The 14,157-nt window shown below is 37.4% G+C and overlaps 1 protein-coding gene across 1 annotated transcript in view; it reads left to right on the forward strand.

The window, feature by feature from the left end:
* INO80 (INO80 complex ATPase subunit) overlaps window positions 1–14,157 on the forward strand; it is a 129,007-nt gene that overhangs the window by 50,028 nt on the left and 64,822 nt on the right. The window contains exons 15-19 of the mRNA XM_084904453.1: window positions 5,769–5,828; window positions 6,233–6,375; window positions 8,641–8,725; window positions 9,637–9,754; window positions 11,589–11,674. Coding sequence (XP_084760579.1) covers window positions 5,769–5,828; window positions 6,233–6,375; window positions 8,641–8,725; window positions 9,637–9,754; window positions 11,589–11,674 — 492 coding nt within the window. The remainder of the gene's footprint in view (window positions 1–5,768; window positions 5,829–6,232; window positions 6,376–8,640; window positions 8,726–9,636; window positions 9,755–11,588; window positions 11,675–14,157) is intronic.

A 14,157-nucleotide genomic window follows, 5' to 3' on the forward strand; every position in this document is an offset into this window, starting at 1 on the left:
ATGGCTGAATTCAGTAGTTGTGACAGAGACTGTATGGCCTGCAAAGCGGAAATATTTATTACATGGCCATTTACAGAAAAGGTGGGATGACCTCTGCTTTATTGATTCATTGTTTCTATTGCTACTACTCCTTTAGATTGTTAGAAACGTTTTCACCTCCCTAAAGAGCATAGGTGTGTAGACTCTGTTCAGGATTATAATTAGTTTACATTCAAAAGATACTTAGATCTAAGATGATAATAACTGAAAGTTCATTTTACTTGGCAAGTAACACTTGTTTTATGGTTCTAGTGTGATCATGTCCTCATTTTCCCCATGAAATATGATTTATGTTTTTAAAGTTAATGTACCACTTTTCATCCCTGATACAGGCTATTCTGTATGTTTTCTATTTCATTTATTTAGTCACTTTTATTATTCTTATCTACTTTTTTTTGTAAGTTTAAAATTTTCTTTTTTTTAATTTTCTAATGTCTCAAGATGGAACTTAGATGGTTGATTTTTGTTTTTTTCTATATGTGTATTTAAGGGTATTAATTGCTTTCTAAGCATGAGTATAGCCATCCAATACATTTAAAAAAAAATATTTTATTGATTTTTTTACAGAGAGGAAGAGAGAGGGATAGAGAGTTAGAAATATCGGTGAGAGAGAATCATCAACCAGCTGCCCCCTGCACACCCCCTACTGGGGATGTGCCCGCAACCGAGGTACATACCCTTGACTGGAATCAAACCCGGGACCCTTCAGTCCGTAGGCCGATGCTCTATCCACTGAGCCAGACCGGTTTTGGCCCAATACATTTTTTATTATCTTTCAATTCAAAATAATTTCTAACTTTTACTGCAAGTTTTTATAGGCTCATTGGTCATTTAAAAATGTGGTTTCTGCCTGGCTGGTGTTGCTGAGTGGTTGGGTGTGGACCTATGAACTAAGAGGTCATGATTCATTTCCTGGCTCCAGCACATGTCCAGGTTGTGGGCTTGATCCCGAGTAGGGGGTGTGCAGGAGGCAATGGATTTATGATTCTCTCTCATCATTGATGTTTCTATCTCTCTCCCTTCCTCTGAAATCCACAAAAATATTTTAAAATAAAATAAAAGTGTGTTTATTAATTTCCAAACAAAGGATGTTTTTCTAGGTACCTTTTTCTTATTATAGCTGAAATCCACTGTGATTAAAAAAAAACAAAAAACCAACTTGCTTTTTATGATATTAATCTTTTAAAATTTGTTGAACTTTGCTTTTATGACCAGCATATGGTCAGTTTTTATATATGTCTGAAAATAGTGTTTATTCTACAGATGTTGAGTGTAGTGTTATATATATGTTAAGTAGGTCAGGTTTGTTAACTTTAACCTGTTCAGCTTTTCCGTATCTTTATTGACTTTTTTTTTTGTCTGCCTGACTGACTGTCAGAGGTGTTAAAATTTTCCACAATTATGGATTTATTTATTTTTGCTTTATATATTTTGAGGCTCTTTGAGATATATACAAATTTATAATTATTTGATAATCCTGGTGAATTGAATCTTTTAATATTATGAAACTAGGGGCCCAGTGTACGAAATTAATGCAAGAGCAGGCCTTCCTTCCCCCAGCTGCCGCACCAGCTTCCCTCCAGGACCCGGCTTCCCGCGAAGCCCCTGCTTCGTCGGCAATGTCGTCCTTATGCTTTTATTATAGGCAGATATTTATGCTTACTTGTAATGTAATTATTGTATATATAGTTTAAATCTGCCTTGCTGTTTGCTTTCTAGTTCTTTCACATGCTCAACTTTCCTTTTTCTCTCCTTTCTTGGCTCCATTTGGATTAATTAGATTTTATTACCTTTTTTTTTCTTGCCCCCTTTAAAAATATTTTTAATATTTATTTTTCAGATTATTACAATTGTTCCTCCTTTTTCCCCCCATAACTCCCCTGTATCTGGTTCCCCCTCCACCCTCTGCATTTACCCTTCCCATCCACTGTCCTCATCCATAGGTGTACAATTTTTGTCCAGTCTCTTCCTGTACCCCCAACACTCCTTTCCCTCTGAAAATTGTCAGTCCACTCCCTTTCTATGCCCCTGATTCTATTATACTCACCAGTTTATTCTGTTCCTCAGATTTTTAATTCACTTGACTTTTAAGTTCACTCGTTGATAGATATGTATTTGTTGTTCATAATTTTTATCTTTACTTTTTTCTTTTTCCTCTTCTTAAATTATATCTTTCAGCATTTCATATTCTGGTTTAGTGGTGATGAATTCCTTTAGCTTTTTCTTATCTGTGAAGCTCTTTATCTGACCTTCAATTCTGAATGATGGCTTTTCTGGGTAGAGTAATCTTGGTTGTAGGTTCTTGCTATTCATCACTTTGAATATTTCTTGCCATTCCCTTGTGGCCTGCATAGTTTCTGTTGAAAAATCAGCTGATAATCGTATGGGTGCTCCCTTATAGGTAACTAACTGTTTTTCTCTTGCTGCTTGTAAGATTCTCTCTTTGTCTTTTGTCCTTGGCATTTTAATTATGATGTGCCTTGGTGTGGTCCTCTTTGGATTCCTCTTGTTTGAGGTTCTTTGTGCTTCCTGGACTTGTAAGTCTATTTCTTTCACCAGGTGGGGGAATTTTTTTTTTTTAATATATTTTATTGATTTTTTACAGAGAGGAAGGGAGAGAGATAGAGAGCTAGAAACGTCGATGAGAGAGAAACACCGGCCAGCTGCCTCTTGCACACCCCCTACCGGGGATGTGCCTGCAACCAACATACATGCCCCTGACCGGGATCGAATCTGGGACCTTTCAGTCTGCAGACTGACCCTCTACCACTGAGCCAAACCGGTTTCGGCGGGTGGGGGAATTTTTCTGTCATTATTTCTTCAAATAAGTTTTTAGTATCTTGCTCTCTCTCTTCTGGCACCCCAAAAATTTGGATGTTGGTATGCTTGAAGTTTTCCCAGAGGCTTCTTACACTGTGGATTCTTTTTGCTTTTTGCTTTTCCCGTGGAGTGTTTTTTGCTTCTTTGTATTTCAAATTTTTTACTTGATTCTTGTGTTCCTCTAGTCTGCTGTTAGGTCTCTGTATATTATTTTTTATTTCAGTCAGTATATGCTTAATTTCTAGTTCTTTTTCATATCCACGAGGGTCTCACTAAATTTATTGGCTTTTCTAGGAAATTATTGAAAAACCTTATAACCATGGTGTTGAATTCTATATCCAGTCGTTTGTTTTCCTCCATTTCTTTTGTTTGTGATATGTCTTTGCCTCTGCATTTTCACTGCTTCCCTGAGTTGGTAGGGTAGCTTTGTGTGCTAGGTTTCCTATATGTCCTAGTGGGTCGGCCTCCCCAATTATCTAAGGTGGACACTCTTGGTGCACCCCTTTGTGGACTGAGTGTACAACCTTGTTGTAGTTAAGTCTTGATTGTTGTTGGTATCACTGAGAGGAATTGACCCCCAGGCTAATTTACTGTGAGTATCAGTTGTGTCTATGACAGGAGACCTTCTGTGCTGGAGACAGTCTTATGGGACCAGACTTGCAAAATTGCAAAAGCCTCTGTGCTCAGCTTGGATGGGTCAGAGTCTCAAGGCTGAGCAGATAGTCTTGGCTTCCCATCAGCCCTGCACTTGTGCACACACCTCCAAACCTCTGCTCCCCTGAGTTTCCACTTGACAGTCCAGATTCCCCCTGTAAGAGCGTGGGTCCCCAGAGGCTTGCCCGGAACTGGGGTTCAGCGTACTCAGGAGCTTCCAACTCCCTTCCACTAGGGAAAGCCTGTGGCAACCTCCTCAGTCAGTCTTCTGTGCATTCACTTGCGCACTTGTGCACATGAGCCTCTGGACCCCTGTCATCCACAGGTCCCCTGAGTCTCTGTGTGCCTTTCTCTCTACCTGACAGTCCAGATTCCCCCCCATATGAGCCTGGGTCCATGGGGTTTCGGCTGGAACTGGGGTTCAGTGCAGTCAGGGGTTTCCTTCCCCCTCCCGCTAGAGAAAGCCAGCCAGGCACTCAGCTGCCCTTCCTCTCTGTGAGTGTCTCCATACCTCAGCTCTTTGCAGCTCATATGATTTTCTGTGAGCTTTTCTCTTTCCTTCTAGTTGTAGAATTTCTACTCAGCCAGCTTTCCTGTGGTTCTCGATGATGTCTGTTCTGTCTTTTAGTTGTAGTTTTGAAATTGTTGTGCAAAGCAGAAGTTTAGGTACTTAACCTATGCTACCATCTTGGTTTCTCCTTTTCTTCCCCTCTTCACTTGCTAATTATATATTCATTTTATTCTTCAGTTGATAGCTAGGAGAATACATGTATTACTTTTTAAAAAGTAGCATAATTTTAACCACATAACACATTCTACTTAAACATTTTAAATTTATTTAGTTTTATTCATATTACATGTTCATTATTTTAATTGATCTTCATTCCTTTCTGAATAGTTGTGCCTCCATCTGGCTGAGATTTTTTGAAAACTACAAAAGACATCAAGCTATAAATTCAAGAAATACATTTTCCCCTGTCTGGATAATAAGAAAGAAAGCCCAAAGATATCACACACACACAAAAATTCTGAACTTTGCATTCTTTTGTTTCTCCATGATTTAGTCTGGATATTTTCTTCTTGTTCACTAACTTTCTCGTAAGCTGAATCTAACATATCATTGAATTCTAAGTCTTTTTCTGATATTTTCATATCTTGATCTCTTGAGGCTTTGTTTCTTTTTTTCTCTTTTCAATCAACTGGTCTGGTCTTTCCATATGTCTGGTTCTGTTTTAATTGTAAGCCAGACAGTGTATGGGGGAAATTCTAGAGATATTTGTTGGTTCTAAAAACTTATTTTCTTCCATAGAGAAGATTTCTATGTTTTGAGTTTTGTTTTGGTTTCTTGTCACTAGTAAATTATTTTTCTGGGACACTTAATAATCCAAATTCCCTTAATCTAGTCAGTAATTGTGATTATTTGAAGCTGAAATTCAGTATAGTGGGCCCTCCATATCTGAGGGATTCAACCATCTGTGGATTCAAAGAATATTTGGTGGGAAAGTTGTATAGTGCTGATGTGTACTGTATTATTAAGCCTACGATGTACAAGTTGGAACGCTTTCAGACTTTTTTTCTTGTTATTCCCCAAAAAATACAGTATAACACGCGATTTACATAACATTTACATTATATTAGGTGTTATAAATAAACTAGAGATGATTTCAGGTATATAGGAAGATATGCGTAAGCTATATGCAAACACTTTGCCATCCATGGGCTTTGGTATCTTCAGGTGGTCCTTGAACCAATTTCCTATAAATATTGAGGAATGACTGAGTCTGTTAAGGCAGTCTGTATATAGTTTATCTTCATTACTAGTATATGTATATACCCTTTGATCCTAGTTTAAGCCCAAGGAGGTTGATGCTTATCAGAATCCCTCCTCCTTGAACTACTTTTTGTTCTGTGGGCTCCGCATTTCTTAACGAAAAGCACCACCAACAAAAAACTGCTCAGTTTCTTAGCCTCTCAGCCAGAACTTTTGGAAAGGATCAACTTCAGGGGGAACATGTACAGGTGCCAGGATTTCCTTTCTGGGCTTGCTTTCTTTTTTGCGCTTTGTCTCTTTAATTCTCCACTGCCTCAGTAGCTTAACTCTTTGATACTTTCAAACAGATGTTTTTGAATGTGTATTTAATTTGGTCAGCAGGAGGAGGAGTGCTAGTCAAGCCATGACAGAAGAGGAATTCTAGATTTATTTTGTTTTAGGTTCTTTTAAAATCATTCTGAGTAATGTATTGGTCCTTTTCCAGGTGCTACCATATTGGGGAAATCCTCATGATAGAAAAGTCATAAGGAGATTCTGGAGTCAGGTAACTCTCAATGTATATATATGAGATAATTATTTCTTCAATTGATTTGAGTAATTTCTCATATACAAAACCTTCTTACATATTTCTGGCACTAGGCAAGTGCACTTTTTTTCTTTTACATTGTTACAACGTTTTTCTTATAGACAGTCAGCTGGATTTGATTGAAGTCCATGATTAAATAACTTTTTTTCTTTAATAAGCTAAATACTAGTTTTTAAGATGATTTGTGATTAAGGTGACTACTTAAAAACAGTTGTGGTTTAATTCACTGTACATCTCCCAGATGGGAGAAGCACTTCTTTAGAGCTATTATAAACTTGGCCTTAGAAAATACAATTTGTTCCTCATTATCTTATATGAATTGTTAGGTATCTCTTTTCACCCTTGCCCTCTTGTATTTACAGAAGACCCTTTACACTCAGGATGCTCCATTCCACGTGGTTATCACCAGCTACCAGCTGGTGGTGCAGGACGTAAAGTATTTCCAGCGGGTCAAGTGGCAGTACATGGTACTGGACGAGGCTCAGGCGCTCAAGAGTAGTTCCAGGTAACATGAGTAGTAGAACTCAAACTCTTTGGACTGAGGATATGTAGAAATAGGATACACAGTTGACCCTTCAACAGTGTGGTGGTTAGAAGGTGCCAAAATCAGTCCCCCTAACTCCCCGCAGTTGAAAATCCACATCAAACTTTGACTCTCCAAACACTGGAAGTTTTACCAGTAACATAAACAGTTTATTAACATATTTTATATGTACATGTATTATATAGTGAATTCTTATAATAAACTAGGCTAGAGAAAAGAAAATGTTACTGCCCTAGCTGGTTAGCTCAGTGGTTAAAGCATCAGTCTACAGACTGAAGGATCATGGGTTTAATTCTGGTCAAGGGCTTGTACCTTGGTTGCAGGCTCTATCCCTGGACCCATTGTGGCATGTGCACTAGGAAACCAATGTTTCTCTCTGTCTCTCCCCGTCCCTTCCACTCTCTAAAAAAAATCAATGGAAAAAAGTATCCTCAGGTGAGTATTAACAAAAAAGACAACAACAAAAAAAGTAAATGTTACTAAGAAAATCATAAGAGAAAATACACTTACTATATTATTGAAAAAAATCCATGTTAGTGGACCCTCACAGTTTAAACCCATGTTGTTCAAGGGTCAACTGTATCTGTGTCCTATATACACACGTGAAAATAAAGATCAGAGAGGTTTCAGAAGATGGAATGATATGGTCTCCCCATAAGCCATTCATCTGACCAGAAGTCAGAAGTTCCCTTTTGCATTTTTCATGCAACATAAATATTAATGTTTAAAATACAAGAATTTTTCTAATTCTGTTTTTCTACTCAATAATTATGACATTTTAATAGATCTTTGTTCTTCAAGGAAAATTTTTGTGGAGAAAATGGTATCTGCCCTTTCCTCTAGGGATTATTTTAAACAGGAGGTCTTAATAGGAAGTAGAATGTTACATTTATGTGGATTGTAGGTTCTGTATGCTTTATGCAGGTTGTCCTAGTCCCTGGATGCTTATTAGAACCTTTTTATGGAAGTTATATGTTTAAAATATTCGAATAATTTTTATTTTATTTTTAAAATTAATTTCTTTATTGATTAAGGTATCACATATTTGCCCGCAATCTCCCATTCCAATCCCCCACAATCCCCCCACTCATGCCCCCACCCCTTTATTGTTCTAGACCACTGGTTAGGCTCATATGTGTGCACATAAATCCTTTGGTTGATCTCTCCCCGAATAATTTTTTGTTGTTGTTAATCCTTACCCGAGAATATTCCCCCCCCCCTTTTTTTTTTTTTTTTGAGAGACCGGAGGAGGGGGAGAGACAGAAACATGGATGTGAGAGAGACACATCAATTGGTTGCCTACCTCATACACTTCTACTGGTGCCAAAGATGAATCTGCAACCCAGGTATGTGCCCTTGACAGGAATTGAACTAGCAACCCTCCAGTGCAGTATGCCACACCAGTCAGGGAAAATATTCTAATACGTTTAAGTTCCCAATCTGAATAGTAAGCAAGTGTTTGACTATAAAGTGTTATTCAGTAGTATTAACCTTGGGTTTGAGGAATTTTATTAACTGTTGGTGAATACATAGGACTTCTTTAAAGGTCCATGTTAACTGGCAGTGTGGTATTTTTTATGGAACACTTCATCGTCTGAAGGGCAATTCTTCATACTGCACTCTTTCAAAGTAGGAAATGTTCATAGCCGTAGGGGTGTCGAACTCAATCAGAGAAGGGGCTAAAATCTAAAATCCAGCCTAAATCGCGGGCCGAATGGTTTACTGAACAGTCATAAACTGACAATGTCATAAACTGACAGCGGAGTGCAGTGATGACAGCGCGGTGTGGGCCACATTGCAAGGCCTGGCGGGCTGGATTTGGCCTACGGGCCTTGTGTTTGACACATGTGCCGTAGATGATAGATTCTCTGCATTTTCTTTTCACAGGCTTCCCCTAAAATCAATTTTAAAGCTTTCTACTACACATGAATGCCTTATAATAAACTGGTTTGTGTCAATACAAAGAGGAGTTTATCAAGCCAGAAAGGATCCTTCTCGGCTTGTTTGGGGCTTTTTTCGTAAAGCCTTGTCCCATATTTTCAGTATAGAGGCAGAAGTCAGTCTGAAATTTCCTTTCTCAGCTTTGTTGAATAATATTTTCAGTTGTGTACATAGTGGAGTAGTTGATTCTGAGTGCTTGTTATTTTTTTGGAAAACGCTTTTAGAAATATGGGTGGAGAAAGACTTATAGCTAACTTGGAATTTGTAATTCATCTTCTTGGACAGTGTTCGTTGGAAGATCCTCTTGCAGTTCCAGTGTCGGAATCGGCTTCTGCTAACTGGGACCCCCATTCAGAACACCATGGCAGAGGTAGGCACTAGGTCTCAGTTTTAGGTCTGCATTAAACAGAGTGGCTTCAACAGAGAATTGAAGTCTTCACACATGCCAACCTTGAGTATTTATACTCTATGCAAATTATAATTCCCACGTAAAGAAGAATTTGAACATAGATTACCCTAAGTGGGGTTTTTTGCATCGTTTCTATTTTTTAATTCTCTGACAAAAAGCAAATAAGCTTTATTTCTTTGTATTTATGTAATAAACAGTGACCACATTAGGGATGCTACCCATCCAAAGCAGAGATGTTTTTATGCTAGAATTAAAAGGTAACATTTTTTTCTTTAGAGAAGATAATTGATCATCTATAGCAGGGGTCAGAAAACTTTCTGTATAGAGCCAGATAGTAAATATTTTAGATTTTACCTGCCATATAGTTAATGTTACACTTTTTAATTTTGTCATTATAATATGTAAGCAACCATAAATGAGTAAATGTGGTATGTTCAATGAAACTTTATTTGTAACAATAGATGGCAGATCAGACTTGGCACGACAGATTATAATTTGCTAACTCTGATCTGGAGTTATTATTAGCAAGTTATGTTACCTCAGATTTTATACAATTGTGAAATGGGTTTTTTAATATGTGTAAAATCTTTAAAACTATTCCACCGCAAAATCTGAGGGGACATGCACTTTCAGACTTTTAATTTGAAATTAACTGAAAAGTAACTACATTTTGCTGTAGCATTTTATATAATTAGTATTAGGTGATGAAGTATGTGCCCACACACTGTTTTTGACCCTCTCATTCACTCGTACATACACATGCACCAAGACACAAACATACACACATACATACCTGCAACTTTCTCTCTCTCCAAACCCTCACACTGTCATTTTGTTACTTTGCAGCTATTTCACTTTTCTTTTGTTTCCAGCTCTGGGCTCTGCTGCATTTCATTATGCCAACATTATTTGATTCACATGAGGAATTTAATGAGTGGTTTTCCAAGGATATTGAGAGCCATGCCGAAAATAAATCTGCCATTGATGAAAGTAAGTACTTTTATGAACTTTCTTCTGTGGATCAGAATAGGCAAAAACATATTGTATGCCTTTTCTATATGTACAATTTTTTTTCTTGTATACTTAGGAACCTATTTTTTAGGAATGTTTTCTTGTATACTTAGGAACTTATTCTTTATTTTTTCAATAAAGAAAAAGAAAAAAAAAGAATAGGTTCCTCCTGATTGGGATATTTGTCTAAAGAGAAAGAAATAGTTGAGATAAAAAAGACAAGTTAATAATAGATACAATAACTAGAAGCTTTTATGGTCCTTTGTTCAGATGCCATAGTTAGATCAGTTTTTCATGTTTGAAGGACATCTTTACCAATCAAGTTGGATAAACAATTTTAAAAGTAAAAAAAAAATTACGTGCTTTGTTTATGTTTAAAAGAATTTACAGAAGGACTAATTGATTCAGATGATGTTGCTGTATAGTAAGTCCTTAATTTTGTGGACCTTGATTTAAAGGACTTTCGATTTAACAGACAAAATTTCTGGTCTGTATATCATATGTGAAATTTAAAACCCTGTTAATTTTAAAATGCTTTTAACCAAGATTTATTTATAATTAAATTAACAATTTTTTTGTTTTTGTTAAAGCGCTGTAGTAATTTTGCCAAAATAAATAAATATTACATATCTCCAACGATAGTTTACATATTTAAATCCAAGAGTCAGCGCTTGTAAACAATCTTCAGTGAATGATTAGCACGCGGTCACATCTCACTGGGCGCAGTGATTGGTTCTGCTGTCGTGTGGTGTGACTTTCTGCACAGTTTTAACGCATGCCTTGCCAGATGTTTCCATGTTCACTAAGCTACACTGCAGCTGCATACATTTGTTTACTTAAGATTGCTGGTGAATGTACACCTTTATTAGACCCATCCAATATAAATGTAAGGTTACAGGAACACATACAGAACACTTTTCTGTGAAATTAAGCTTTTCATACATAATTAATTTTAATAACACAAACGTGTCTACATGAGTAAAAACAGGTAAACTAACTGATTTGTCAATTTTTTAACATTCACATTCAGAAAACCTCCTTTATTATATAAAGGACTTTCAGCTTTAACACACCTCCTCACCCAAATTAGTCTGTATATTGAGGTTTTACTGTATTGTTGGGTAATCAAGACAGAGTAGGCAGAGTCACATAGATCCTGAAAAACTCCTATCAGACTTCTGTTCTTTGTGGAATGGAGTAAGGCTTTTTTCCTGTGATAAAAACTGAAAATACTAGAAGGGTCATTTTTGTTAGTTTCTGTTTATATTAAAATTTGTTTCTATTGTGAACATTTTTAACATTGTGTGTCAATACTGTTGATCTTGTTAAGTATTATTTTTTAAGAGAATCATGTAGTGTTTGTTATAGAAACATGAAGTGACATCTTTTAACTATTAGAAAAGTCCTTAAGTAATTTCTTAAATACTACAAGTTGTTATTTGCTGACATAATTTGAAAACATGATTTTGGGGAACATTGGGGGCCACAGATAGCCTGTATTAGACCTATATGAGGACTCTATTTTATTGATAAAAATGTTCAAATATTATAAAGGTGAATTCTAATAAAAATAAAGTGGTCTCTGGTCTGAGTGAGAGCAAAATGCATTTGCCCAGTTGACTATATGAAGATACTATGGAAAATTCAGATTCCTTGGTCTCCTACTTGGGCGGGGGGTGGGGGGGTGATTTGTTTCAGTCTTCTTTCATAGAATCATTAAGCCAAAAGGTGTTAAAACAGTTTAGTGAAAGATGTTTATGACTTTTCGTTTGTGTTAATGTATTACTTATGGGGGGTCCTCCTGGCATTTCAGATCAACTCTCTCGCTTACACATGATCTTGAAGCCATTTATGCTGAGGAGAATCAAGAAAGATGTAGAAAATGAATTGTCTGACAAGGTAAGGAAAGAAACCCTTATGAGTTATTAAGCCTTATTAGGCACCACCTTAGGTTCAGGGAGAAAAAATGTTTCTTGATAAATGTTTACTTGAAAAGTAAATTAGTTTGATTCAGAGAAGACCTTTAAACCTGAGTGGATCAAAGATTTCATATGATATAATCACAACAAATAATATTTTTTCTTCTTGTTTTATAGTCTGATTTATGGAGAATTTGAAATATTATGAAATTAGGAAACATAATATAATGAACCTTTTTGTACTCACCATACACCTTCAATAATGATCAACTCATGGCTGCTAGTATCCCCCACCCTTCTAGGTTATTCTGAATCAGATCCCAGATGTCTTTTTTTTTTTTTTTTTTTTTTTTTATTGATTTTTCACAGAGAGGAAGAGAGAGGGATAGAGAGTTAGAAACATCGATGAGAGAGAATCATCGATCAGCTGCCTCTTGCACACCCCCTACTGGGGATGTGCCCGCAACCAAAGTACATGTCCTTGACCGGAATTGAACCTGGGATCTTTCAGTCCGCAGACCAACACTCTATCCACTGAGCTAAACCTGTCCCAGCCAGATGTCTTTTATTTCATTTATAAACATTTTCATATATATCTCTAAAAATTTGGTCTTTTAAAAAATATATAACCACATATCATTATTGCCCCTACTGAAAATGACATTTACTTTATTGTAGTATTACATAGCACTCAATGCTCAGATATCTGCAGTTGATTCTCGCCTCTTTTTCTCTCACTCTCAGAATTAGATTTTTGAAATCAGAATCCAAACAAGATCCACACATAGCATTTGGATGACATGTCTCTTAAGTGTCTCTATCTTTTTTAATCCTCAGCTGAGCATATTTTTCCGTTGGTTTTGAGAGAGAGAAAGAGAGAGAGAGAGAGGGAGGGAGGGAGGGAGAAAGAAAAAAGAGGCATCAATGTTACAGAGATACATTGATTGTTCGCCTCCCACACTCTCCTGGACAGGGACGGATTGAGCCTGCACCAAGGTACATGCCCTCGATTGGGAATCAAACAGGCAACCCTTCCGTCCCTGGGCTGACTCTCTAACTGACCAGGACTTACCGTATTTTCCGGACCATAAGACGCACCGGACCATAAGACGCACCAGTTTTTAGAGAAGGGAAATGAAGAAAAAAAGATTCTGAAACAAATAGTGTCCTAAAATATTTTATGTGCATTAAAACCCAACATCACAGTCATAAACACATGTAATCAACCCTGTAAAGTAAACAGCAGCATTTAGAACCATTTTAGAGCCGGGCAAGCACACAGAAACCGCACAGAGCCGGACAAGTAAAAAAACTATTTTTTTTACAGTATATGTGTAGGCTATATTTGGACCATAAGACACAGGGACTTTTTCCCCCCACTTCTGGGGGGAAAAAGTGCGTCTTATGGTCCGAAAAATACGGTAAGTATCTTTTAATTCCTCCCTCTGCTTTCCCTTGCATTCTTTGTTGAAGAAACTGAGTTATTTGTGCTAGACAGTTTCCCACATACTGGATTTTGCAAATTACATCATCATGTTGTTGTCAGACATGTTCCTCTGACTCCTGTGTTTCCGCAACTGAGTTAGATTTTGAAATTTAATGTGCTTTGGGTTATAATATTTTTTTCTCATACAAAGTCAATAATTTTGGTTTATAAATATTGCAGGCCAGGTATCTTTATCAGACTTCTGTGAATTCTCCTTTTTTTTTCTATCAGTTCTCACTCCCTTTGGAGTTTTTTTCCATATTCCACAGAGTCCACCTATTTCTAACAAAGGCAGCTTTCCAGATCCTTGGTAATATCAGTTCTTCTCCATCACTGTCAGAAGGATGGGTTGTTTTGAAATTAGTAACTCTCTTTGGAAGATTGTGATGGTGATGCACACCTTCAAAGAAAGGAGCAGTGTACCTTTGTTTCATTTCTTTTTAAAAATCTGGGTGGCTGTTGTGTGAAACTGGCAGATTTTAATTAAAGAACACTGTCACACAGATGTAGTACCTGATGGAAGGAATATACTTTATTTTAAAAATGAATCCTGAAGGCCTTTTTTATCCCAGAGTGGTTAGAAGTAAATTTCTAGCCCTAGCCGGTTTGGCTCAGTTGATAGAGCATCAGTCTATGGACTGAGGAGTCCCAGGTTCTATTCCAGTCAAGGGCATGTGCCGGGTTGTGGTCCCCAGAAGGGGGCATGCAAGAGGCAGCCAATCGATGATTCTCTCTTATCATTGACTAGAGGCCTGATTCGTGCACAAGTGGAGTCCCTCGGCCTGGCCTGTGGGATCTGGCTGAAACTGCCCATCTGACATCCCTTGAGGAGTCCCGGATTCCGAGAGGGAACAGGCCAGGCTGAGGGAACCCATTGTGCGCTATTGGGGTCAGAGAGGGACTGCGTGAGGGCTCCAGGGCATGTCCAGCCGTCTCTCTCAGTCCCAATTGGGGAGACCCCAGAAGCAAGCTAACCT

Source organism: Pipistrellus hanaki (assembly GCF_964339955.1).
Source record: "Pipistrellus hanaki genome assembly, chromosome: 1".
In the NCBI taxonomy this organism is placed as follows: Eukaryota; Metazoa; Chordata; class Mammalia; order Chiroptera; family Vespertilionidae; genus Pipistrellus; species Pipistrellus hanaki.